Source organism: Capricornis sumatraensis, chromosome 11, assembly GCF_032405125.1.
Source record: "Capricornis sumatraensis isolate serow.1 chromosome 11, serow.2, whole genome shotgun sequence".
In the NCBI taxonomy this organism is placed as follows: Eukaryota; Metazoa; Chordata; class Mammalia; order Artiodactyla; family Bovidae; genus Capricornis; species Capricornis sumatraensis.
The window spans coordinates 49,846,558-49,871,955 of record NC_091079.1 but is presented as its reverse complement, the minus strand read 5'-3'; the positions used below and the strand labels follow the sequence as shown (position 1 = coordinate 49,871,955).

The 25,398-nt window shown below is 44.0% G+C and overlaps 1 protein-coding gene across 1 annotated transcript in view; it reads right to left on the bottom strand.

The window, feature by feature from the left end:
• Positions 1-327: 327 nt before the first annotated feature.
• ADHFE1 (alcohol dehydrogenase iron containing 1) overlaps positions 328-25,398 on the bottom strand; it is a 32,922-nt gene continuing 7,851 nt past the window's right edge. The window contains exons 7-14 of the mRNA XM_068983961.1: positions 23,719-23,796; positions 22,390-22,495; positions 18,359-18,511; positions 15,805-15,903; positions 12,730-12,808; positions 12,464-12,560; positions 9,885-10,042; positions 328-740 (exon numbers count right to left, since the gene is read on the bottom strand). Of these exons, the coding sequence (XP_068840062.1) occupies positions 657-740; positions 9,885-10,042; positions 12,464-12,560; positions 12,730-12,808; positions 15,805-15,903; positions 18,359-18,511; positions 22,390-22,495; positions 23,719-23,796 (854 nt within the window). The 3' untranslated portion in view covers positions 328-656. The remainder of the gene's footprint in view (positions 741-9,884; positions 10,043-12,463; positions 12,561-12,729; positions 12,809-15,804; positions 15,904-18,358; positions 18,512-22,389; positions 22,496-23,718; positions 23,797-25,398) is intronic.

Sequence of the window (25,398 nt, the reverse complement as noted above, 5' to 3'; positions counted from 1 at the left end):
GGAGATGCAAGAGAATTGGGTTTGATCCCTGGGGTTGGTAAGATTTCCTGGAGGAGGAAATGGCAACCAGCTCCAGTATTCTTGCCCAGGAAATCCCATGGACAGAGGGGTGGGCTACAGTCTATGGGGTGGAAAAGAGTTGGACACGACTGAACAACTGAGCACACACGATTTATTTATCTATACACTATTAATAAATACTTAAGTTCTTTCAAATTTTTTATTATTAGAAAATGTACTGCCAGAAACACTCTTGCCATATTTCTTTACACACTTGTGCTAGAATTTTATAGAATACATTTCTAGATGTGGGGTTGATTACTGGGCAAAGAGTACATGCATTAACATTTTTGGTAGATATTGAGTATTTGCCCTTTTGATTCATGGAGCAGGGGCAGTCTGCAGGGTTTGGGGTAGGAACATGGATCTCTGAAGTCTGTCTGAGGGTCCAGCATGGTGGGCATTTGTCCAGCCTGCCCTATGGAAGTAGCTGGACTTGGAGCATCAGGGAATCTTCTACAGGATAAATTTATCTCACATTCAAGCTGGTAATGAGGGAGTTATATGTGGAGGCGAAAAGACAAAATTCTTGCTAGATCATCTTCTGTTATCAGAACTACGATGGCCAAGGGTAGGTCTTTCAGTGAAAATGAAAATTAATACAGTTTCATTGATGCTTCAAACAGAGCAGATAGATCCTCTTCTGACTGAGGGCGTGGTGCAAGCTTGGTGACTCTTTCCTGAAACAGTAAACAAAATAGTTACCCAGGGCTTTGCAAAGACGTTTGTAAAAGCTACTCGTATGTAAATTAACTCAGTCATGAGAAACTTGATAGTAGTCATAGTTTTAAAAGTCATATTTCTTGTTGGCTTCGTACTCGCTGATTCCCAACTCAGAATTTATCAAGTGATACCTCTTTCCCACAAAGCTTTCAAAAGCCATTACTGTTGCCTGAGGGCCTTCTACCCAAATGTTCAGAAGCTCACCAGCTTTGGGAAAAACACCACCTACATGCTTTTGAATTGTGCTGTTGGAGAAGACTCTTGAGAGTCCCTTGGACTGCAAGGAGATCCAACCAGTCCATTCTGAAGGAGATCAGTCCTGGGTGTTCTTTGGAAGGAATGATGCTAAAGCTGAAACTCCAGTACTTTGGCCACCTCATGCGAAGAGTTGACTCATTGGAAAAGACTCTGATGCTGGGAGGGATTGGGGGCAGGAGGAGAAGGGGACGACAGAGGATGAGATGGCTGGATGGCATCACTGACTCAATGGACGTGAGTCTGAGTGAACTCTGGGAGTTGGTGATGGTCAGGGAGGCCTGGCGTGCTGCGATTCATGGTGTCGCAAAGAGTCGGACATGACTGAGCGACTGAACTGAACTGAACTGAACTGAACAGTGACCAAGCTATGTGGATCAGGCACCCCTGCCAGGCTCTCCTTGTGCAGAGGGCACGGCCCCAAGCCCTGCATGTGCTGCCAAGGAAAATAGAACAGGGTCATCCTTGACTTCAAAGACTTTGCAACTTGGACTTAAGGTATATTAGGAAGGACTTCACCAGGACATTAACTTTCAGGCTGCAGGCAACAAGTAACTTAAAAAAATATATATTAACTAAGATTTTATCTCTACCTCCTCAAACAAATTCCATGATTCCCTTCATTTCTCCAGTGATCACTGAGCCGAGTCAGCAAAGACACCAGCACCTCCTGCTGCTATGGTCACTCCTGTCAGTGGCTCCTAACCCCCAGGTTTCCAGGCCTAAAGGAAATTAAGAAACATGCCAGTGTTTGCTTGGGTTTTTGTGGGTCTCTGGATCTGTTTTCTGTGATGAGCACTGGTGTGAGGGCACACCTGGTAGAAGGGGGAAGGTCCATGGGGCAGGGCTGTGGCCAGCACCCCACACAGCAAACAGGTGCTCAACAGTTACTGGATGAATAAAGATGGTGGGAGGGGACACTGGCATCTCAAGGTTCACGTATATAAGACAGGACCTGACTCCACCTTCCACTTTTCCTTAGGCAAAAACCTAGAGTCATCCCTTAAAAGAAAAAAAATTATTTGGCTGCTCCAGGGCTTGGTTGTAGCACGAAGGATATTTAGTTGCAACATGTGGGATCTAGTTCGCTGACCAGGGATCAAACCCAGGTCCCCTGCATTGGGAACATGAAGTCTTAGCCACTGGACCACCAGCGAAGTCCCTAGGAGTCATCTTTGATTGCTCTTTCTGTTCTCTGCAAGTTCAGTCCATCAGCAAGTCTGTCAGATTTACCTGCCAAATAAATCCCCAGTCAGACCGCTTCTCACCTCTCCATCCATCACAGCCTGTCTTACTCACTGCATGCTCCTGTCCCACTTGAAAGTCCTCTAAGAGCTACTTCCACTTTTGCTCCACTCTCAGCCTCTTCAGGCCATTCTCCCCCACGGCAGCCAGAGTGATGGTCCCGCATTACAAGTTTGATCACACCATTTCCTTGCTTAACACCCTCCAATGCAATTAGAAGAACAAAACCATATCCCCTAACCCCAGCCAGACCTGGCCCTGCTTCTCCCCCTAGCTCTGATTCTTCTCACACTCACTCAACTCACGTGGACCCACCATCCCTTTTCAGTCCCATGAAAATGCTGCCTTCACCCTATCTCAGGGTCTTTCCCCTCTGCCTGAAATGCTTCTCTCAGCTCTTCACCCATCTGCCTCAGCCTCCAGAGGCCTTCTCTGACCACATCCGCTGGAGTTCCTGCCACACTGTCCCATGTGAAATCACTATCTCATCACCCAGGATTCCTTCAGACTGCTTATCATTATGTGAAGTGATTTCATTCATATCTTATTTATAGATTTGATCAGATGTCCATTGTCTGTCTTCCTCACTAGAATGTAAGATCCATGAGGGATGGAAGGGACTTTATTTTCTTAGCTGTATCCCATACAATTCATGATATATATTAAGACGCCAGTAAGTATTTGTGAGGTAAAAGTAAGAATGAAAAGAAGGAAGGACGCATTAAAAAAAATTAACTTTAAATGCATCTAAATATAAAGACCTAAATGTAAGAGCTAAAACCTTAAAACTCTTAGAAGAAAACGGGAAAATGTTAATGACTGGGTTTAGCAGTGATTTCTTGGATATGACATCAGCAAACAAGCAACAAAAGAAAAAAGAGATAAACTGGACTACATCAAAATTTAAAACTTTTATGCCTCAAGGGATACTATATCAAGAGTGAAAAGACAACCTTACAGGATGGGAGAGAATATTTTCAAATCATATATATATCTGATAAGGGGTTAGTATCCAAAATAGATACATAATTGCTACAACTAAATAGCTAAAAACTCCAAACAACTCAACTCAAAAATAGACAAAGGAGTTGAACAGATGTTTCTTCAAAGAAGATATGTGGCTAACAAGCACATGAAATGATGCTCAATGTCATTAGGAAAATACAAGTGAAAACCGTGAGTTGCCATTCATACCTATTGGGATGGCTATCCAAAGAATGGAAAATAATGGTGAAACTGCAGAGAAACTGGATCCCTCGTGCATTGTTGGTGAGACTGTAAATGGTACAGCCACTATGGCAGCTTGTCAGGTAAACACAGTATTACCCTGTGATCCAACACGCCTGTTCCTTGGATATATCCCCAGGTGAACTGAAAGCGAGGACTAAAACAGATACTTGTACACTGATGTTCACAGTTACACTATTCACAGTAGCCGACCAGTGGGAACAACCCAAGTGCCCAGCTGCAGTTGAACAGATAAACAAAATGCGGCCTATCCGCATGACGAAATGTTATTCAGCCATAAGAAGGAATGGCATTCTGACACACTGAAGGCATTATGCTAAGTGAAGACATTATGCAGACACAAAAGGACAAATACTGTATGATTCCACTTACATGAAGTACCTAGGATAGGCAAATTCAGAGTGACAGAAAGAATAGAGGCTGCCCCAGGCTGGGACTCTTCCTCTGAGTGTGGGGAGTTACTGTTTACCATTCAGCGATAGAGAAGAGCTGCTATCTGGGGTGATTTAAAAATTCTGGAGGCTTCCCTGGTGGTTAAGAATCTGCCTTGCAGTGCAGCGGACACCGGTGTGATCCCTGATCTGGGGCATGCCCACGAGCGTGCAGTGACTGAGTCATGTGCTACAGCCGCTGAAGCCAGTGCACCCTAGAGCTGGAGCTCCACAGCGAGAGGAGCCACTGAAATGAGAAGCCCGAGCACCGCAGTCAGAGAGTGACCCCTGCTTGCTGCAACCAGAGAAAACCTGCATGCAGCAAGGACAATCCAACGCAGCCAAAAAAGAAGTTCTGGAAATGAAAAAATCAAATCCTGGAAATGGATAGTGTTGATGGTTGCATACCACTTATGTGTACTTAATGGCATTGAGTTGTACACTTAAAAATGATTAAAATAGTAAATTTTATGTCAGGTATGTTTAACCACAATTGAAAAAACAGGAATGGATGGACAGATAGAAGAAGGCTCAGGGACACTGCTGAAGAGCAAGGGTGAAGCCAAGGTAAAGCTCTTATCCCAACACATCTTGTACAGATGCTAAAGAATTTTGAAAATCCACAGCATGGCAGAGACTTGTTCACGGTGACTTATGTACACGCTTGTTTGTGGCGGGTCCAGGACTGCAGTTGGGTATTTGCTGTGGCTGGAGATGGCCACATTCTGTTCATAACAGCAGAGTCTTATCTGATGAGCTCAAGGACACTTGTGCACGCGTGCTCAGTCGCTCAGCCGTGTCCAGCCCTTTGGAATCGTAGGGACTGTAGCCTGCCAGGCTCCTCCATCCATGGGATTCTCCAGGCAAGAACACTGGAGTGGGTTGCTATGCCCTCCTCCAGGGAATCTTCTTGACCCAGGGACAAACCTGAATCTCCTGCATTGCAGGCTGAGCCACAGGGGAAGATTCAAGGGCTCTTAAAACAACCCTGTTCATCTTGGGTGACGTAGTTCAGGACTCTCAGCTCAGGCCAAGCTGAGCTCAGTTTCTTTTTCACATTTCTGACTCCCAACAATTGGTTCCAGGCTTCCCTGGTGGCTCAGTGGTAAAGAACCTGCCTGCCAATGCAGGAGACCTAAGAGACACAGGTTCAATCCCTGGGTTGGGAAGAACCTCTGCAGAAGGAAATGGCAGCCCACTCCACTGTTCTTGCCTGAGAAATCCCATGGAAAGAGAAGCCAGGCAGGCTACAGTCCAAGGGGTCACAAAACAAACATGACTTCATTGCTAAACAACAACGACAACAACAACAAACAACGGGTTCCACGGGGGTAAGATCTGTGATATTTCCTTAAAGTGAAGTCGCTCAGTTGTGCCCGACTCTTTGCGACCCCATGAATAGTAGCCTGCATCAAGCTCCTCTGTCTATGATATTTTCAAGGCAAGAGTACTGGAGTGGGTTGCCATTTCCTTCTCTAGGGAATCTTCCCAACCCAGGGATCGAACCCAGGTCTCTCACATTGTAGATAGATGCTTTACCGTCTGAGCTACCAGGGAAGTCAAATTTCCTTAAAGTCTGTGATATTTCCTTGCACGGATCACCCGTGCCCGGTAAAAGCTAATATCTGAGGAATCAGACATGCTCTGCACCATGCTATTATTTATAGACACACAAGACTGAAGGACGTGAGTAACGCAGACACCGAAATAAATTCAGACTACCACTTTTAGCTCACTCATAAAGCAGCATTTCAATGGTCCTGTCTGCCAGGGGGTGGAAGTGCTCACTTTGGTCCACAGCTCTTCTCAGTAATGAGATGTTTTGATTTGAGATGTAAATGTTTCTTTCCAGAGGTTTCAGAAATCTAGCCTGGAAGATTCATGTATTTTTGCCTGCCCCCAAGCAGCCAGGCTATGGCGATTGGACACCTCTGTCCTCTGGGCTCCTGTGCGCTGCCACCAGTAGGGGCTGTGCTGTTTGGTCAGGAATGACTGGCCTGGTTGTTCCTTCCAGCGAAAACCGATTCCCCTTTGCTAAACATAAAAGAAGCCTTATCGAGTGTCGACTACACAAAGCATCCTTTCTGGTGATGTTCTCTGCAGCAACCAGTGAAGCCTGGCTGGCTACAGTCCACCTAACAAGTGAAGATGAGTCTGCTGCGTGTGCGCCATTCTGAAACTGCCATAGCACTCCTGCAAAATGTTTACTGCAAACGTCCCCCCCACAAAATCCAAAAACTAAACCAAAATCCTTTAGTAATTCAACAGAAAAATAGATAAGCTTATTCCTAAAATTCCTTTTAAAGTCCTATGACTATTCCCCCCTTCCCCTTATATACACATATAAATCTCTCATGTTGACTTCAAAATTGAACTAGCGCCAGTGAATTCAAATGAACTGTGTTTCTCCTAATCGTGAAAACATGATCAAAGGGAAAAAAGGCAGCATCCGGTTGCGGGCTGCTTTATGAACACAGCTGAAGGAAATCCTGGTTCCCTACTTTACAGACATGACTTGTATTCAAAAGGTTCAATTTACCTCGCATCCTTTGTGAAACTAAGAAATTAGTCTGTTATCTGTCATTTCCCAGTATGGCATGTGCACTGAGTCATTCAGAATGATACCTAATTAACTTGCTATTTTAGTGGATGGTCTCAAGTGTTAGTCTGGACCTGTTGCCATTTGGAACAGCTTTTGAAAGTAGAAGCCTGGGTAGAGTAGAATTAAAACTGTCCACACCTGCTGCTGTGTGCTGATGGCTAGAGATGCACTGTCACTAGCAATTAAATGGCTGAGGCTATCACCCAGTTTCGGGCTTCCCTGTAGCTCAGCTGGTAAAGAATCCACCTGCAATGCAGGAGATCCTGGTTCTATTCCTGGGTAGGGGAGATCCCCTGGAGAAGGGCTAGGCTACCCATTCCAGTATTCTTGCCTGGAGAATCCCCATGGACAGAGGAGCCTGGCAGTATACAGTCCATGGGGTTGCAAAGAGTCAGACATGACGGAGTGACTAAGCACAGTACAGCACATCGTCCAGTTTCATCTGAAAATGATGGATACTATTCTTGGAGGCTAATGAACAACACATATTTCTGGACACTTTCCTGGGATAAATAGGCATAGCTTTTCAGAGGACCTCCTGAAGAGTGGATACTGTTATGACCATGCTCTAAGAACTATAAGAGCCAGTCATCAAAATTATAGTGATCACTTGATCTCTGATGTCACTGAATGGGTTTTCATGGATCTTTGTCATTGGCTGAGTCCTATTAAATCTAAGGAAATTGCTCAAAAAGTGTCCACCATTCAGTCATTAAGCTCATATGGACAGAAGATTTAGGAGGAGAGGGCTGCCCCTTTAAGATGTTTGTGAGCTCACGTCAGGTGCTGTAGAAGATGAATGAACAAAACAGGGTCCTAACTTCATGGAACTTTAGTAGGTTTGGATAAAATAATTGTGATGGTTTTTTTTTTTTTTAATTTAGTCCCTTGGACTTACAGGTTAGGACAATGGTTTAGAACCAGGGTCTCTTAGAGATTCCTCTTTTTCTGATTCATTTACATTTTTGGATGCAACTGAGCCTACTCTGGACCTGACCCTCAATCAGGAAAACTGGTGCCCATGGGCTATGTTTTGTTTGTGCATTGGGAAATCAGGGAATTCAATACAAACATCCCAACTGCTGACTTCTCTTAAAAATGGAAATTTCTACCATCACTGGGACCTGAATTTATGTTTGGTGATAATAAATTGTAGCTGAAAAGCTGCTCACCCAATGAAATGGGTTGTGTGCTTTCCAGTTCACTAAAGTCCTAGTGAACAAAAATTACTTTGTTCATTGCTATTATATACCTGGCTCCTATGGACAGGTAAGTCTGTGAAACCAATCCATACAAATATGATATTATGATATTATGCAAGGTCTTCAACATTCTTAGTACTTGCTAAGTGGAGAAGAAGCAAGTCTGAGACTTTTGCTTAACTGAAATGGGCTGAGGGAAAAGCATTGCCACTGTGGTCAGCAGGATGCTGTGTGAGTGGAGAGTCTAGCTGTTCACTCTGTTCCAATGTCAGTGATGGAGAAGGAAATGGCAACCCACTTCAGTATTCTTGCCTGGAAAATCCTATGGACAGAGGAGCCTGGAAGGCTATACAGTCCATGGAGTCGCAAGAGTAGGACATGACTTAGTGACTAAACAACAATGTCAGGGATAGATACATGAATGTCATGACTCTGGGGAGAACTGCCTTATCCTCACAGTGTTTTTTTAAATAGGAGTATATTTGATTTATAATATTGTGTTAGTCTCAGGGGTATAGCAAAGTATATATATATATGTGTATATATACATATATGTATAACTGAATATATATACGTACACACATGGGGCTTCCCAGGTGGCTCAGAGGTAAAGAATCTGCCTGCCAATGCAGGAGACATGATTTAATCCCTGGGTTGGAAAGATCCCCTGGAAGAGAGCATGGCAACCCACTCCAGTATTCTTGCCTAGAGAATTCCATGGACAGAGGAGCCCGGTCCATGGGGTCACCAAGAGTCAGACAAGACTGAAGCAACATAGCATGCATGCACATATATAAACACAGATAATTTTCCATTGTAGACTATTATCAGATAATAAATATAGTTTCCTATGCTATACAATAAATCCTTATTGCTTATCTATTTTATATATAGTAGTTTGTATCTGTTAATCCCATGCATCTAATTTATCCCTTCCTCTTTCCCTTTCCCCTTCGGTAACTATAACTTTGTTTTCTATGTCTGTGAGTCTATTTCTGTTTTGTATATAGATTCATTTGTATTGTTTTTTTATATTCCACACATAAATGGTATCATATATTTGTCTTTCTCTGTCTGACTTACTTCACTTAGTATGATATTCTCTAGGTCATCCATGTTGCTGTAAACGACAATATTTCATTCTTTTACAACTCAGTAATATTCCATTTTATATAGGTACCACGTCTTCTTAAGCCAATACATCTGTTGATGGGCACTTAGGTTTTTTCCGTGTCTTGGCTATTGTGAATGGTGCTGCTATGAACATTGGGGTGCATTTATCTTTTTGAATTAGAGTTTTTACCTTTTCTGTGTATCCGTACAGTGTTTAGGTGATCCTTGCCTTCCCCGTCTTGGATAGGAGGACTTAGTGAGTGCTCTGGACCTGGTAAGCATGGTGCCATCTCATGGCTCTGAGCTCTCTGTTTTACGGTAAATTACAATGAACAGTGTCTTGGGCTATCAGGTTCTGGTGCTATACCACCTGGGGTATCTGATCTTAAATGGAAATGTCCAAAGGGGAATAAACTCTTTTCATAAGAGCCTTGAGAGGGGAAACTTTACATCTGTTATGGTTCTACCACGTAAAGGACAGCTGCTCAGGAACATAAAAATAAGACAAAGTGACACAGATATGTATACATATGTATATGTATAGAATCTACAAGATCTAAAATAAGTTAAAAAGTGATTTCATCATCATCTTCATTTAAAGGCCATGTCTGTTCTTCACAAAGTAGTAGAATTTGTAACTCTTTATACTGGCAAAGAACATTAGTGGTCCTTTTAACTTCACATAGTTTCACAGGGGACTCTTGAAAGAGCAGAAATGGAGAAAAGGGAAATTCTGCTATACTCAAAATAAGCTTGGTTGTTTTTGTCTTAAGTTTTTATAAAGAATCCCTTCGTTACATCATCAAAGCTGCACACAAGCCACAGTTTATGGAAGAAGACAGGGTAAGGGAGCCTTGACCCCTTTCAATGGGGAAACGGGGAGCTGTTGCCTGGTGTGGGTAGATCTGGGTTTCCATCTCCCCCTCTAAGATGCCCCAGATGGACACCATCTCTCCTGCAGCTCGGTGCTTCTCAGACGGGAGTGAGGGTGGCTGTGTCTCTTACCTGGGGCAGCGTTCCTTTCACCAGGTCAGGGATGTCGGCCTTGGAGTAGCCAATGGCAGCCAGGCCGTCATCCACATCCAGATCGAATAAGAATTTCCGCAGCGTGTCTGCCAAGACAGGCCCAGCATCTGGCCTCCTGGCAGTGCGGGTGTCAGCTCCTGGAAGACACAAAGCGCTGACTGTAGCGAGAGGGGGAAGCCAGGCCTGGGTGTGATTCAGCCCCAGGCTAGCTGAATACATAACCTGCTGCCGGCTCCCTCACCCCAGGACAAGGGCACCGCTGTGCCTTCCTTTGGAGGACCAGCCCAGTGGCCAGCCCCGCCAGCAATGGGCCAGACTGGGAGCCCCTCCAGAGAGAAGCCGGGGTGCGGGCTGGGGGCTCACTTGGCTCTCACATCTCCAATGGGCACCTGGCCCGCTGTGTGGTGGGAAGAGGAACAGAGCCAAGAAAAGAGGCACAGGAAGGAGACCAAGAAAGAAGGCTGGCGTTTGACTGAGGAGGACTGAGAAAATCTGTAGGAGAAAAGTTTATGTAACTTTCAGGGCTTGGAATCTGCTGACATCTAGAGGTCTATGCTTTCAGTGTCCCTTCTCAGAGTCACAGCTGAAGAAAAGAAGACAAGCCCTGTGCAAACACACCTTGTGAGACAAGACAGAAGTTCAAAATACTCTGCCACTGACTGCCAAAAAGGAGGAAAATGAGATGACAAATGGATTCAGTATGGCCAGAGAAGGAATATATCTCCTGTCTACAGCTAGAGAATTTTGGGGGGCTCTGTTGCCAAAGGGCAGGTTCCTTTAAATATCTTTTACAGAACCTTTCGGGCAAATTTAAGAACAAGGCGTCTTTTAGAAAGCAGTATTTAATATGTAGGAAATGGCAACCCACTCCAGTGTTCTTGCCGGGGAAATCCCAGGACAGAGGAGCCAGGTGGGCAACAGTCCATGGGGTCACCAAGAGTCGGGCATGAGTGAGCAGTGAACTTCAATCATATCAGTGAATAAGGAAGAAGGCTGCCAAGGGCTAGAGATTTGCAAGGGCAGAAGATGGCTGGATGGTATCATTGACTCAATGGACATGAGTCTGAGCAAACTCTGGGAGATGGTGATGGACAGGGAAACCTGGCATGCTGCATTTCATGGGGTCGCAAAGAGTTAGATACGACTGAGCGACTGAACAACAATCTGGACATGATTACTAATTAATGCACAAAATCATAGAGATGTCAGTCTGGAAGGGCCAGGGGGTTCTGCCCTCAGGCAGGGTGGCAGTGACAGTTCTCAGAGGAAGAGAACCAATCCCAAACCCTTAGCACCCTTGTCCCCCATCTATTCTAGCTAGACACATTCACTGCCAGGAAGTGAAGCAGTCTGTGAACAGATTGTAGCATTATTTGTTATCCAAAATGCCCCATGCTATAGTCCAAGTCCACTTTCTCTGTATTGGTCAAAAAGAGCCTCGTATGTACGGTTTGCCTCCACACAGATTAGGTTTAGCCTCTCTGTTCTCTGACAGAGAGAACTGTTTAAGAAATCCAGGCAAAGGTATAAATAGAACGAGATACAGAGCTAGTTGGGAGAGCAGCTGGACAGAAAGTAAAGCTTGCCTGACAAGACCAGTCTGTATTACATAGCGGTAGCTCAAATGTGGATTAAGTGGAGGGTGACACACGAAATGGGGTTTATGAGGTTTTTATGTTCTCAAGGTTGCTGCCATAAAACACATCATCCAAACATCCAGGTTTTCATAAGAAGTGTTTTAGAAAAAAAGAGAAGGTAGGAAAGAGAACAGACAGGTATAAAGTTAAAATGATCTAAGATACATTATTGATTTTGATTACACGGAATCAAAATATATAATGGCCAATTTCCCAGGTGGCTCAGTGATAAAGAATCCACCTGCCAATGCAAGAGAGGATGGTTTGATCTCTGGGTCGGGAAGATCCCCTGGAGGAGGAAATGGCAACCCACTCCAGTATTCTTACCTGGGAAATTCCAAGGACAGAGGAACCTGGTGGGCTACAGTCCATAGGGTCACAAAGAGTCAGACATGACTGAGCAACTAAGCACACACACAAAGTGATCATACATGTATTTCTTGTAAGATTCAAAAGGCACGGTGGGTATCTTATTATAGACATGATTTATCAACAGAAGAGCAAACAGATTCTTCTTTGGGGAACTTTTTGTAAAGTTTCTAGTTGTTTAGGTTCTCTATAGTTGGGAATTTACTCTTCCTGATTTAGACTCATTTTATTTCCCATTAAAACAAGAATCATTAGTAACATGAATAGTATACAGAATTTAACTTTCCTTGGAGATAAAAACAGTGGAAATATTATTACTATAAACTTAAAGTAAGCAATACTTGGTTCCATTTCATTGCTAATAGACTCTTAGAAACACAAAATTACAGAATTGTAGTGCTAGATAGGAATCTGGGAAGGTCACTGACACTTTATTATGAGATTATCTCAAATCAGTATTTTTGGTATTAATCTTTATGGCTTATCTTCAGAAGCAATCTTAGGAAATGCTCCATAGATGTGGGTCACAGAGTTATGAGGAACGGTTCATACCCAATATTTCTGCCACTTCCAAGTGCCGCTCAGGAAACATCTGTGATGTAAACGTGAACACTGCTGGGGAGGTGAGTACCACAGAAAGGCCGTGAGGCTGGGGAGAAAGGAAACATGGTGACTGCTGGGGCAAGGCTGGTCTTCAGCTTGAATATTCTAGATACTGAATTACTTTATCCTGTATTCCAAACAATCAAGAATTAAAAAACACTGATGGCAATTGACAGGAATCTAAGATTAAATTAAGGCATTTATTATGATTTTACCACCAGGGGATGATCCACATCGTAATCCTTTGCTTTATAAGTCTTCACTAAGCCCGAAATTGGGTAAGACATTCCATGGCTAGAAAAAAAATAAAGTCCTTATATTGACATACATCTAACAGAAATTCAAGTTAACAATACAAAGATACTCTTATGGGAGAGCCCCTCACAGTCTCTTGACAGTATTATTAACCCACAAGGTTAGACGTTTTGTTTTCTTTGATTCCTATGAGGATATATTATTATGCAATTGATAATTGGCATATTCACTGACAAAACTGCTGAAATGTTCAAAATCAAATGCTGGTAGCACTACATGCCATTAAAAAGTACTGACGTCGAAGTTGCTCCTTGAGCACATTGGTTAACCTTATGATCGTGAAGAAATCAAGAATTCACTTTGAAGTTTCTTTTTAACAGTCTTCAGGGTATGCATTTTCTATCTTGCTCGGCACAGCCTTGGCAATGTGCTCCTTCACAAACTGAATATATTGGTGGGAGTTTTATGAACCAAGATGTACTGTGCTAGACGTGCAAACTTGTTCCGCCAGTGATCCGTCTTGCCAGTGATTAATACGTTCTTTTAAATGCTATGTACTAATGGGAACTGAGTCATACATGATTATTTCAGTCTGTAAGGCTCTCGAGAAAAGGCACCATGGTTTTCATTTGTGGGGATTTTTTCTGTTTGTTTTAATGGGAAATCTCTATACTCTCTCAAATTCTTAGTGAACAAATAGGACAATACAATAGTTTATAAGATAACCCAGAAGATAAACACTGTGAGAAGTTAATATCTTTATAGTAAAAGGGTCTGTAAGTCTGTTAATGTGGGTTTTATTGGATGACTTTGTTTTAAGTCAGTAAAAAATTTATATTTCATAGAAAGATGAAGTGTTTTGGTGAATTGTATGGTTATCCAAAAAAAAAGGTGCCCCATGCCTGTCATCACTCATAAAGCAGATCAGAAGGTATAAGCTCTCTGAGTTGTTGGAGAGGAACGTGCTTTACCGTTTTCAGGCTCCATAGTATTCAGGAAATTATGGCTTGGTGTTCTTCCACTATATGAAAGGATTCATGTAGTTTTCAAAGTACCTTTCTAACAGTATCCAATACTTTAGTTTGATTTCTCTTAACCATTATATATATTTGTTGTAAAAAATAAAAATGATCCATAATCCTATTTCTTCAAGATAACCATTATAGGATATCCCCTTCTAGTCTTCTTACATGTATCTTTAATTTATGATTGTATTGTGCATTCAGTTTTAAACACTGCTGTTGACTTAGGGCTTCCCAGGTGGTGCTGGAGGTAAAGAACCTGCCTGCCAATGTAGGAGATGTAAGAGACACAGGTTCGATCTCTGGGTTGAGAAGATCCCCTGGAGGAGGGCATGGCAACCCACTCCAGTATTCTTGCCTGGAGAATCCCCATGGATAGAGGAGCCTGGCGGGCTATAGTCCATGGGGTCACAAAGAGTCAAACATGACTGAAGCAACTTAGCATGCATGCACATAGTTACTTATTATTCTTTAAAAATACTTTCCCATATAATTTTTACTCTTTTAAAACATTACTTTTGATGGTTTATTCTTTGAATACTGAAATTTAGTTAACCATTCTCAAACTGTTGGGAATTTAGGTTACTCTTAAAATATTCAATTATAAATAACTTTTTAGATGAATATCCTCATAAGGAAAGTCTCTGATCATATCATGAGTATTTCTTTCAGCTACATTCCTAAAAGTAGAATTCATGGGGCAAAGGGTAGAGACATTTTCCAAGCTCTGGGTAGATTTTGCTCATTTGCTTCTTAGAAAGTTGGTGCCAATCTGTGCTCCTCTCAGCAGCAGAGTTTGAGGGTGACCATTTCATTGCACTTCCCTAGCAAAGGCCAATTCTTTTAAAAAAACTTTTAATTTTGTATTGGGATATTGCCAATGAACAATGTTGTGATCGTTTCAGGTGAACAGCAAAGGGATGCAGCAATACATATACATGTATCCATTCTCTTCCAAACTCCCCTCCCATACAGGGCAAGGGCCAGCTCTTAATTTTCCATGTTCACCGATTTTCAGTTTTAAAGCAACATACCAATACATTTCTGATCAAACAGATTAATTCTGGGCTATCAACAAATATTCTAATCCCTTTCTTTTTGAGAGAGATCAGGAGAAGAAAATCCTGCATTTGGTGTTTGAAAAATCCATGACAGGTGCCAAGGATGTAGAGAAATCAGAAACTCCATCCACTGCTGGTAGGAATGCAAAATAGTACAGCCTTTTTGGAAGACAGCCTGGCAATACCTCAGAATTTAAACACAGAGTTACCATGTGACCCAGCAATTTCACTCCTAGATATATACTCCATAGACGTGAAAACGTATGTCCACAGGAACACTTATACATGATTTTTCATAACAGCACTATTCATAATAACCAAAAAAGTGGAAACAACCCAAATATCCATCATCTGATGAGTAAATAAAATGCGGTATATCCATGCAATGGAACCTTACTTGGCGAGAAAAAGGAAAGAAGTACTGATAACGTGTATGGGATGAACCATGGAAACATGATGCTGAATTTAAGAAGCAAGACAGAAAAGACCACATATCATTTGCTTCCATTCTATGAAATAGCTGGAAAAGGCAAGTCTATAGAGACAAAGTAGATTAGTAGTTGTTTAAGACTGAGGGTATAGGAGAATTGGTGGGTGACAGTTAAGATATATGAGATTTCTTTCAAAGGTGATAAAATGTTCTAAATTGATTATTGTAATGGTAGCACGACTTGTGAATATACTAAAGCCCACGGAATTATACATTTTTAAAGGGCAAATTTTATAGGGTATGAATAATATGTCAATAAGGCTGTTACCAAAAGGAAAAAAAAAATCTATGACTCAATAAACTGCATTTGAGCTAAGAAAATATTACAGGACCCTAAGTTAAATTTCTTTTTTCTATAGCATGTTTAAAATCTTACAACACATCCTAAATGATTGATAGACATTGAAATAAAATTTAAGGGCAATAGCTTAGGTGAAGAAATAAAATTTCAGATTTGCTCACCATAGATGAACACCAGCATTTCCAAAGCCAATGCCAGCAAAAGCACTTGCCAAGTGCATATTAGACCTTGCTTCAAGATCATCAGGATTTCTGACAGCCCTGTGGATGATATAAATACACAACAATAACATATCAACATTGGCATTTCCTACTGAAATAAAGAGCTGCCTTAGGGAAAGATCTGGGGGAGGAAAAAAAAAACACTACTCAATAGGAAGAAAAATTAGGCAAGTTATTCAAATGACACCTTGTCTTCTAGATGAAAACCGAAGGGAAATGTATTTTCTCATCAGTGACTGGAGCAAAGGCATATATTATGCCGTCAGGCTGCTCATGTGATAAAAGTACCAGGGGAAGAAGGCACTGACCTTTAAACTGCATAAGCTGCTCTAGAAAAGTGCCCCGAGACTCATTCTTCTTCACTTGTCAATGACCTTGACCGTGGTTGCGAGTGGACCTAGGTAAACACATGCTCAGGATGCATGGGTCGAGGCTGGTTAGATGAAGTGAGTCCCTGTTGCCTGGGGGTACCTACAGGCCAGACAAGCTGCCCAGACATCGTGCTTTCTGTGGCTCCACCCAAATTGGACCCACTGGAGACCTCTTCTGGTATCTGCAAACCGCATGTTATTTTTACACTTTTTACTGTGGAAGTGGCATGTTATTGTAGGGCGAGCCTTCGCTCACTCCATCCCTCCCCAGTGCCATATGAGAAAGGCAAATTCTCAAAGGCCGCTTTCAGATGTAGTTGAGCCTTCCTGCTCCAGGACTCGGAAGCCCTGCCTCAGGGCGGAATGCCTGGGACAGCCAAAGGAACCACTTCCCACTTGCTTTTCTGTGATTCTGCCTGGAATAAGGGTTCCTGCTCTGAAATAAAAATGCCACAGCCTTTCTCCTTCTTTTATCTGGAATAGTCAGGCAACTGTCTCTTTCCAAAATCCAGGGTCAGTTCCTTATTCCCAAATAGCAAGATGAAGTAGTGGATGGTGGAGTCCACTCCTTGTGGCCTCTCCTCTCTCCATTGTGCACCCTCACCTTCCACTGCTGCTCTGCTGAGCCCATGTGCCTGCCACACACGCTGGCCGGCCATCATCTGTATCCGCTTCTATGCAGACAGATGCTCCCTGATGCCCCCGAGAGTCCAAGATAGTTCGTGATCCTCCCCCAGCTCTGTTGCAAAATGTGGTCCTAGACCCCACCCCTCCAGCCAGAGGAGGCCCTGTAGTCACATCTAGACCAAACCTGCCCTATTCTTTCCCTCCGTTGTGTATAAATACAAAGATGAGTTTGACTTTGCATAAGTCTCAATGTCTTAGGGATCACTTTTCATCTCTAAATGTATCTTTGCTCTCTCATGAGCCTATTAGGGCTGTTTCATGCATGCTGCTGCTGCTGCTCCTAAGTCGCTTCAGTCGTGTCCGACTCTGTGAGACCCCATAGATGGCAGCCCACCAGGCTTCCCCGTCCCTGGGATTCTCCAGGCAAGAACACTGGAGTGGGTTGCCATTTCCTTCTCCAATGCATGAAAGTGAAAAGTGAAAGTGAATTTGCTCAGTCGTGTCCGACTCTTAGCAACCCCATGGACCGCCGCCCACCAGGCTCCCCTGTCCATGGGATTTTCCAGGCAAGAGTACTGGAGTGGGGTGCCATTGCCTTCTCCAGTTTCATGCATAAGTCTTTCAAAATCTTGTGGGAATCTTTTCAGGAAGAGTTTTCTGTCTCCCAGGACAGACAACTGTACACATTTCTTTCTCTTTTCTTTTTGGTGTGCCACACGACCTGTGGAATCTTAGTCCCCTGGCTAGGGATCAAACCTGCACCCCCTGCAGAGGAAGGGCCGAGTCTTAACCATTGGACCACCAGGGAAGACCTGACATTTATTTCTTAAATTGAGGTTCATGTGCATTTGCTTATGGGTAGACCTTGTGTGCCTCTGGACAAGGCCTGACGGGGCAGGACCAACATCTGTCTCATGGTTTTCATTTCTGCCCTTGATGACCAAATCTCAAAGAACCTCCCCCAGCTTTGGTTTTGAGGTTTTGCTGAACAAACCTACTGCATGTGCTGTGCTAAGTTCCTTCGGTCGTGTCCGACTCTGACCCCATAGACTGTAGCCCGCCAGGCTCCTTTGTCCATGGGATTCTCTAGGCAAGAATAATGGAGTGGGTTGCCATGCCCTCCTTCAGGGGAACTTCCCAACCCAGGGATCAAACCAGCATGTCTTATGTCTCCTGCATTGGCAGGCGAGTTCTTTACCACTAGTGCCACCTGGGAAGCCCCTAAAAAACCTTCTAGCTGTGTCCTTTATAAATTAGGCTCCCATGTTGTCCCCAGTCCTGGGCTTTGCCTTTCTAGATCGAGGGATCTGGTTTTCATCTGTCCCCTTGGGGCTCCCTCCAGAGGTTGCTGGTCTCTGGTGCTTCTGTATGCACAGTGACTGCTTTTTTTGGGTGAACAGGCTTGTTCAGGACATTTCAGGATCTACCAAGCCACATTTCATGAAGGTGGAAACTGGTTTTTTTTTCCCTGTTTCTGTCCCCTCTGGACAACATACCTCTTCAGATACTTGGCAACAATCCGCAGTGCATGGACTGCCCAGATGTCGCTGATGGGGTTGCTGCCCTGGTAGGCTGGCCGAGTGATGGGGCTTGAAGGGCAGGGGCTTCGCATGTGATACGGGAGGGCAGTGTAGGACTCCAGGGCGTGGCTAGCAAGGAATAGTCAAAATACACAGTTGAAAGCATCCTCTTTTTCCTTCCCTCCATTCAGATCACAAACTGCCTCAGAATGCTTGGTTCTCACTCCCCCGTGGATATGCCTTTGTAGTGCTGATAATCACAAGGCCTCTCACAAATCTGTCTCTTGTCCATGACAGTCATCACTTATTTTAGAAATTAACACAGTGACAGAGGATGAGACGGTTGGATGACATCATCAGCTCAATGGACATGGGTCTGAGCAAACTCCAGGAGACGGTGAAAGACAGGAAGTCTGGCATGCTGCAGTCCATGGTGGTAACAAAGACTTAGACATGACTGGGTGGCTGCACAACAATGCAGTGAAGTTGACATTAACAGCACTACTGTGTTTTTGACCAGAATGTGTTAGGATTACATATGGTTCCTTTCTAGTACCAATACATCTTTATAATGTTGAATTTTTAAACATTTGTGTTAAGAAAACCATTAAATCTGAAAAATGACTTCCTTCTAAAGTATATTTACCATTTTATATCCTGCCTTGATCAGATACTGTATTATCCATCCAAAGAGCGTCATAATAGTTATACTAGCCTCCTATAAGACTGTAGAGCAGTGGGTCAGCTCCCAGGTGCGAATTCTGGCGCCAGGCTTTCCCAGTGCGGGCCTGGGGCCAGGAGAGTCACCATCCTCCTTGTGATTCTAAGATGAGGATAGCTCATAGTATGTCTTTCCTCATGGTGCTGATGTGAAAATTGACGCATGTAAATTACTTAGCATATCGTACCAGCACTTTGTAAAGTTTATCATTCACCGTTATTGTTAATGCTTGGCCTGAAAAAAAAAATCTACTTTTTTTTCCTATAGGCCCTAAATTCAGGGTTGGCTATTTTAAGAACAAAGTATCAGTTTTCTTTACCTACTGGCCCACCATGAATTCTAGCTAATCAAGTGCAAAAGATGGGAATAAACATAATCATCCAGATGAGTGACTCATTGGGAACACAGTATAACAGGAACTCCTATGTGTGTGAGTTACACTTCTCAGTCTTAGAATGGAGACTTTACTCTCCTCTACATGTGACAGGCAGATAACATCTTTTGAAACAAAGTATTAGAACTTCAAAAAGAATTAGTTGGTAGACAAAAGCTATGGGTTTGTGGTTCTAAATAGGAAATGTGGGCAAAGCAGTAAGGAGGTATCCATGGGGCAGAGGGGTGGTAACAAGCCTGCCAAGGTGGAGAGTTGAACCTCTGCCCATTGTGTATCTGGATTCTGGGCCCAAGACTGGATCTGTCTTTCTGAGGTAGATTCACTGAACTGAGCTCACAGAAGTGTTAGTCGCTCAGTCATGTCCAGCTCTTTGCGACCCCATGGACTGTAGTGTGCCAGGCTCCTCCATCCATGGGATTTTCCAGACATGAATACTGGAGTGGGTTGCCATTTCCTTCTCCAGGGGATCTTCCCGACCCAGGGATCAAACCCAGGTCTCCTGCCTGCAGGCAGACTCTTCACCACCTGAGCTACCAGGGAAACTGTGTAAAACTTAGAAGTCTGATTACTGATTTCCAACAAGAAATAGAACCTCTGTCCATGACTGTCCAGTGCTGTGGGTTCCCCCAGCTGAACTGGGTGTCCACTGTGGTCAGCATGGTAAAGAAAGTCATTTCCTTGGTGCAGAGTATTCCTATTAACCTCTTTACACTGGAGACGGTATTTTTGCTATGACATATCTGCTCATTTTTTTAAATAACCTGTCAGGGCTTACTTTATCTCTGGAAAGAAACTGCTTCACTTTAAATTCCATATGCCACTAATAAAATGTATTTTGAAAGAAAAAGAAAAGAGAAAATAGAACCTCTGAGGAGGGCAGACATCTGAGTCTTCTAGATGGCATCTATTCTCCCTGTTGTCAAAGCTGTGGATGATAACTTATGATCACAAGGCCCATGGAGCCCTAACCAGGGTCACTGCTTCTAAGGTTGAATATATGGGTGTGTCCATCTTCAGCACAGGCCACTGGGCCTCAGGGGCAGACTTCTCCTTCGACCACATGTGCTCTCCGGTGGTCAGTCCTTGGAAGGGCCGCTGCCATCACTGTCTTTTGTTCTGAGTTCACTCCCCTCCCCTCTGATTGACAGCAAAGTCTCTGGGTCTGTGGGTCATTCACATACACGTGACTGCTTTGGTCTGTTATATTAATATATTTACTATGCAGTTCCCAGCTAGGGAGGGTAATCTCATTTTCCTTATTTCCAAGTTATTAGAGGACAACTCTCCAAAACACTGACAACATCGACCAGGATGGAGTTGGACACAAGTTTTCTCCCATTTCTTGGCAGGCAGTGTAATGCAGTGAGAAAGCAGTCCATGGACTGGGATAGACCTGGACATGAACCCTAACTCTGCTGCCCCCTGCTCATGTGAATTTTACTCAGCAGGTGTTAACTGAGTACCTATGACGTGACAGCCCCTTTGCTAAGGGACAGGGATGCAGAAGTCCGTAAGATGGTCCTGTCCTCACCAGGCTCACAGTGCAGTGAGAGACAGCACGCAGAGAGGGGCATCTCCAAAGCAACGCACAGCCCCCCAGGGGGGAGGAGCAAAGCACAGAGTGGTTCTTGAGGAGGCGGGGCAGGCAGCAAAGGCTCCATCAAGGGCAGGATGCCCCAGTGGAAATGAAGAAAGACTTCTCCAAGCAGATAAAGAGCTGAGCACTGAGGACAGTCCAGGGCCAAAGAAACTTGGCTTTAGACAGGAGGTGTGGAAATGCAATGAGAGACTGATAAGGTAGAGGGGCGTGTGTGTGTATGTGTGCAGTGGTCATATTGCATTCTGGAAGCTTCTTGAGGCCAGTATGGAGGACAGATGGAAGGAGTATGGGATGTGAGCAGGAAAACTGATGATGATGCTGCTGCCCTGGGTCCAGGCTTGAACTGAGGTGGGACCATGAGGCTTGAGAGCAGGGAGCAGATGGGAGAGATTCAAGCAGATGAGAGTGAGCTCTGTGGCTAGGTGTAGGCATGAGACAAGGGATAAGCTCATACTATGTCCTGCTGCTCACTAGGGTAAGGAACCCAGGAGGAGGCGCTGTGAAGGGTAAGGGGGTGGTGGTGAGAGAATGGTCAGATTTCATCAGCTCCCAGATGCCATGCATTATAAGATGCACCATTTTTAAAAAGTACCACTGAAGAAGAAAACCATACTGCATGCCACAGATATACAGATATGCCCTGATTTCACAGATGTTAAAATGGGGAAAAAAATGTACATGTGTAAATGGATGGTAGTCTTTTGGGGCCAGCTGAATGTGAAGTGCCCGTGGGTCCCTGTGATGCCACTGGAACAGAGTGCCCAGAACTTGAGCAGAAACATGGATGTGGGAGCCATTGGCACATGGCAGCTAAAGCCAGGAGAACACGGGCTGTGGCTCTGGGCAAGTTGCTAAATGTCTCCAGTTCAGTTTTCTTTTCCGCCTGGCACAGAGCTGTGGGGAAGTGATGACATGTAAGTGCTGACAGTGAGCCTGTCCAGCTCAGGAAGTGGACACTCCTGTCCCTGCTCTTTTCCTCTGGCTGCAGCCCGGGCACCCTGGGTTGGTGCAGCAGAGGCGGTGCTGTGGGCCTGAGATGCTGCGTACTTGTCTCTCTGATCCCGTGGTTGCAGCTGTGGCTGGTCCGGTCCAGCAGCTTTGTGACTCACCCAGGACCTCACCTCCTCTTTACAGCTTCAGCCTTGTCATCCAGGCAAGGGGATGATGACAGCCAAAGCCAGGGTGGTTGTGGAGCACAATCAGTGAGAGCTTAGCAAGTGCTTTCAGCAGTCAAGTGCTGTGCATTGACCCAAGTCCCCGAAAGAGCCCCTTCAGGGGCCCTGGGTACCTACCAGAGCACATCGAAGCCACTGTTGGCGACCACCCGCCCAGGCATGTGAAGGGTGTGCAGAGGATCAATCAGGCCCAGTGTGGGTTTGATGGCTCGCGAAGCAATGCCTAAGACAGGGATTTGCAACACAGGCCATAGGTATGGACATGATTTTTTAAAAAATCAGATAACTTTAGGGTAAGAAATTATCCTAAAAAAAAAAATCAAAATATGAGATAAGATTCATTCTCATTTAGGGAGGCAGCAAGGAGCAGCGGAAAAAGATCTGGAGTCAGAAACCTGGGAATTTCAGGGCAGCTGAAGCTCCCTGCAGGTTACAAAAGCCACTAGGCCATCTGGTCCCAGCTCCAGGTTGTAGCTATAGTGGAGTATTTATACCACTCAAACACTACAACTCAGGGCTTATTTATTCATAAAACTCCAAAGAACTGGCTTACCACCACACTGCTTGTTTGGGTCCTGGCTCTGTGACTTACTGCGTGTCACTGGTACATGTCTGTACCTCTCTGAGTTCTCTCTCTGAGAGTTCTCTGTAAGCTCAGACTCTGGTGACACAGGGCCTCCATCCCTCCCAGAGATGTTGTAAGGACCACATTAGATAACATGATGGGGAAGTCTTTAAAAAAAAGTAAGGGAGAATTTAAGTGTTGCTTACTATAATTTAAAAAGAGAAGTTACCATAAATGTGCGGTTCATTGCTAATTTTTTCTGCTACAAAGCCCTGGAAGAAGGACGCTGAACCATCTCAAGGAGAGGGACATTTCTCCCAGATTAGCTGAGAGTTGGAGAAGATGATGGGATACAGATGACAAAGAAGGTAGATGGCAGAAGAGTGGGTACTTAGGAATGGGGCTGGAGACATTAACTGGGAAGAAGCACGAGGGAACTTTCTGGAGCAGTGGGAATATCTATATTTTGATTAGGGTGGTGGGTACATGTGTGTATATATTTGTCAAAACTCATCAAACCAGATTCTTAAAATTTTACATTTTATTATTAAAAAATCACATCTCAAAGAAAATGAGTTAGAATGTAAAAAAGCTGGGAAAGGAAATAACCATTTGTCATTGATATACAGTCACTAACTTGGGCAGAAAAATGGCCCTGGTTCATGGCATTTCAATCTGCTTTCGTAGGTAATTCTCAAAAACAAGATTATTAGACTGCTTCATACTCTTATATGTATATGGGAAAAGAAAGAACATGTGTCTATGTGCATACTCTTTCTTTAATTCTGTAACTCTTTGAATTTTAAATATTAGGATTAAAGAAAAAGGAGTGGAATTGAAAGCTAAGAGAATTAAAAAACATTTATAGAGGAAGTTCTTACCAGTTTTTACTTTCAAGTGTTCGTAGTCAAAAATGGCAACTCCAGTAGTTTCGCTCCCTGTGCCTGAGGTAGTTGGAACTTGAACAACAAAAAAATTAATTTTAATAGAGGATCTAAATAAAGGTCAGTGGAGATACTTAATTCAGCCTCAGGAGATAAGGAGCAAAGTTAGAGAAGAAAGCTTTGTTGCTCTTGTCTACTCGCTTGATGCATGTATCTGTGTTAACATGTGTGTATGCTTAATGTGGATGGCTTCCCAGGTGGTGGTAGTGGTAAAGAATCCACCTGCCAATGCAGGAGACGTGGGTTTGATCCCTGGGTTGGGAAGATCCCCTGGAGGAAGACACGGCAACCCACTCCCAACCCATGGCAACCCAAGTATTCTTGCCTGGCGAATCCCATGGACAGAGGAGCCTGGTGGGCTATGGTCTATAGGGTCACAGAGTCAGACACCACTGAAGCAACTTAGCACACACATGCTTGATGTGTATGACTGTGTCTGCATTAACATGTGAGGAACAGGTCTGATCCCTGTGCTGGCATTAGCTTTCTGGCACCTGTCTTTAATGTGTGTGTGCTGGCATTAATTACTCATGCATGAATACTCAGTATATATGAGGTACACGGCTACATTAACATGCATGTAAACCTAATGCATGTGTACTTGATATGTATGCATGATGCTTGTATCTGTGTCAGCATGTATGTCTGATGTCCATATGGTGCTAACATGTATGTATGCCCCACATGTATGTACCACATCCACATTTGTATTATGCACATGTGTGTTTAATGTGTTCATGTGGTATCTGTTTCTGTATTAACAGGGAGGCACTCTGGGAGCCCTGGGCTCCCCCAGGGCCAGAGTTTAAGCAGCTGCAGCTTGGAATTCAAAAGCAGGCCTCTTGCCATCTCTGGGAAGAAAGCTCATATTTGCCATCTCTAAAAGACATCTTTATTCCGCCTTGGCAGCAAGCACAGTGACACCCTGCCTTTGCTGGGCTCTGCGGTTTTGCAGTTCAGTCAAGTTTCTAAACTTTACTAATCACCCCTCTGTGTGATGCTGACACAGTTTCACCACAGGGTTCCAATCTCCAGACATCAATTATGCTGCGCCCCACTGATCCCTAGTTCATGTCAAAGCCGTTCATCTGCCATCAACTCACTCCCGTCCCAGCACAATGGGGATGGGGGAGGAGTGGGGAAGATAGAGGACAAGACATTAAGCTGATATTTTCCAGTTAGGGCATTTGAGCTGTAAGGCTTTAAACAGTGATGTGTTAACAGCGATAAAATGGAGGAAAGAAAAGACCAAAAGATCCCCAGGTCTGTGTGGACCAGACAAGGGAGCCTGATTTGGGTTTGCGTGTCTGTGTCCTGTGTTGCCACCGAGCAGATGTCGTCCAGCATGACAAGGCCATACTGGCCACATGTCCCGGGGCAGACAAAGCCCCAGGTCAGCTGAGGAGCCATCATGTGGAAGAAAGGGTTGAGTCAACACCAGAGAAATGACAGGAAACATTCCCCTTAAACTCCCAGATGCCAAAGTGGGACAAAACAGAGAAGGGCTCAGACCAGAGAGGGGTCTGAGCATCTATAAACACTGACCTTCCTTCTCCAAAAAGTGACTTCATAGCTGAGCTCTGCAGACCCCTACCATTGACCCAAACTGCCTCTGTC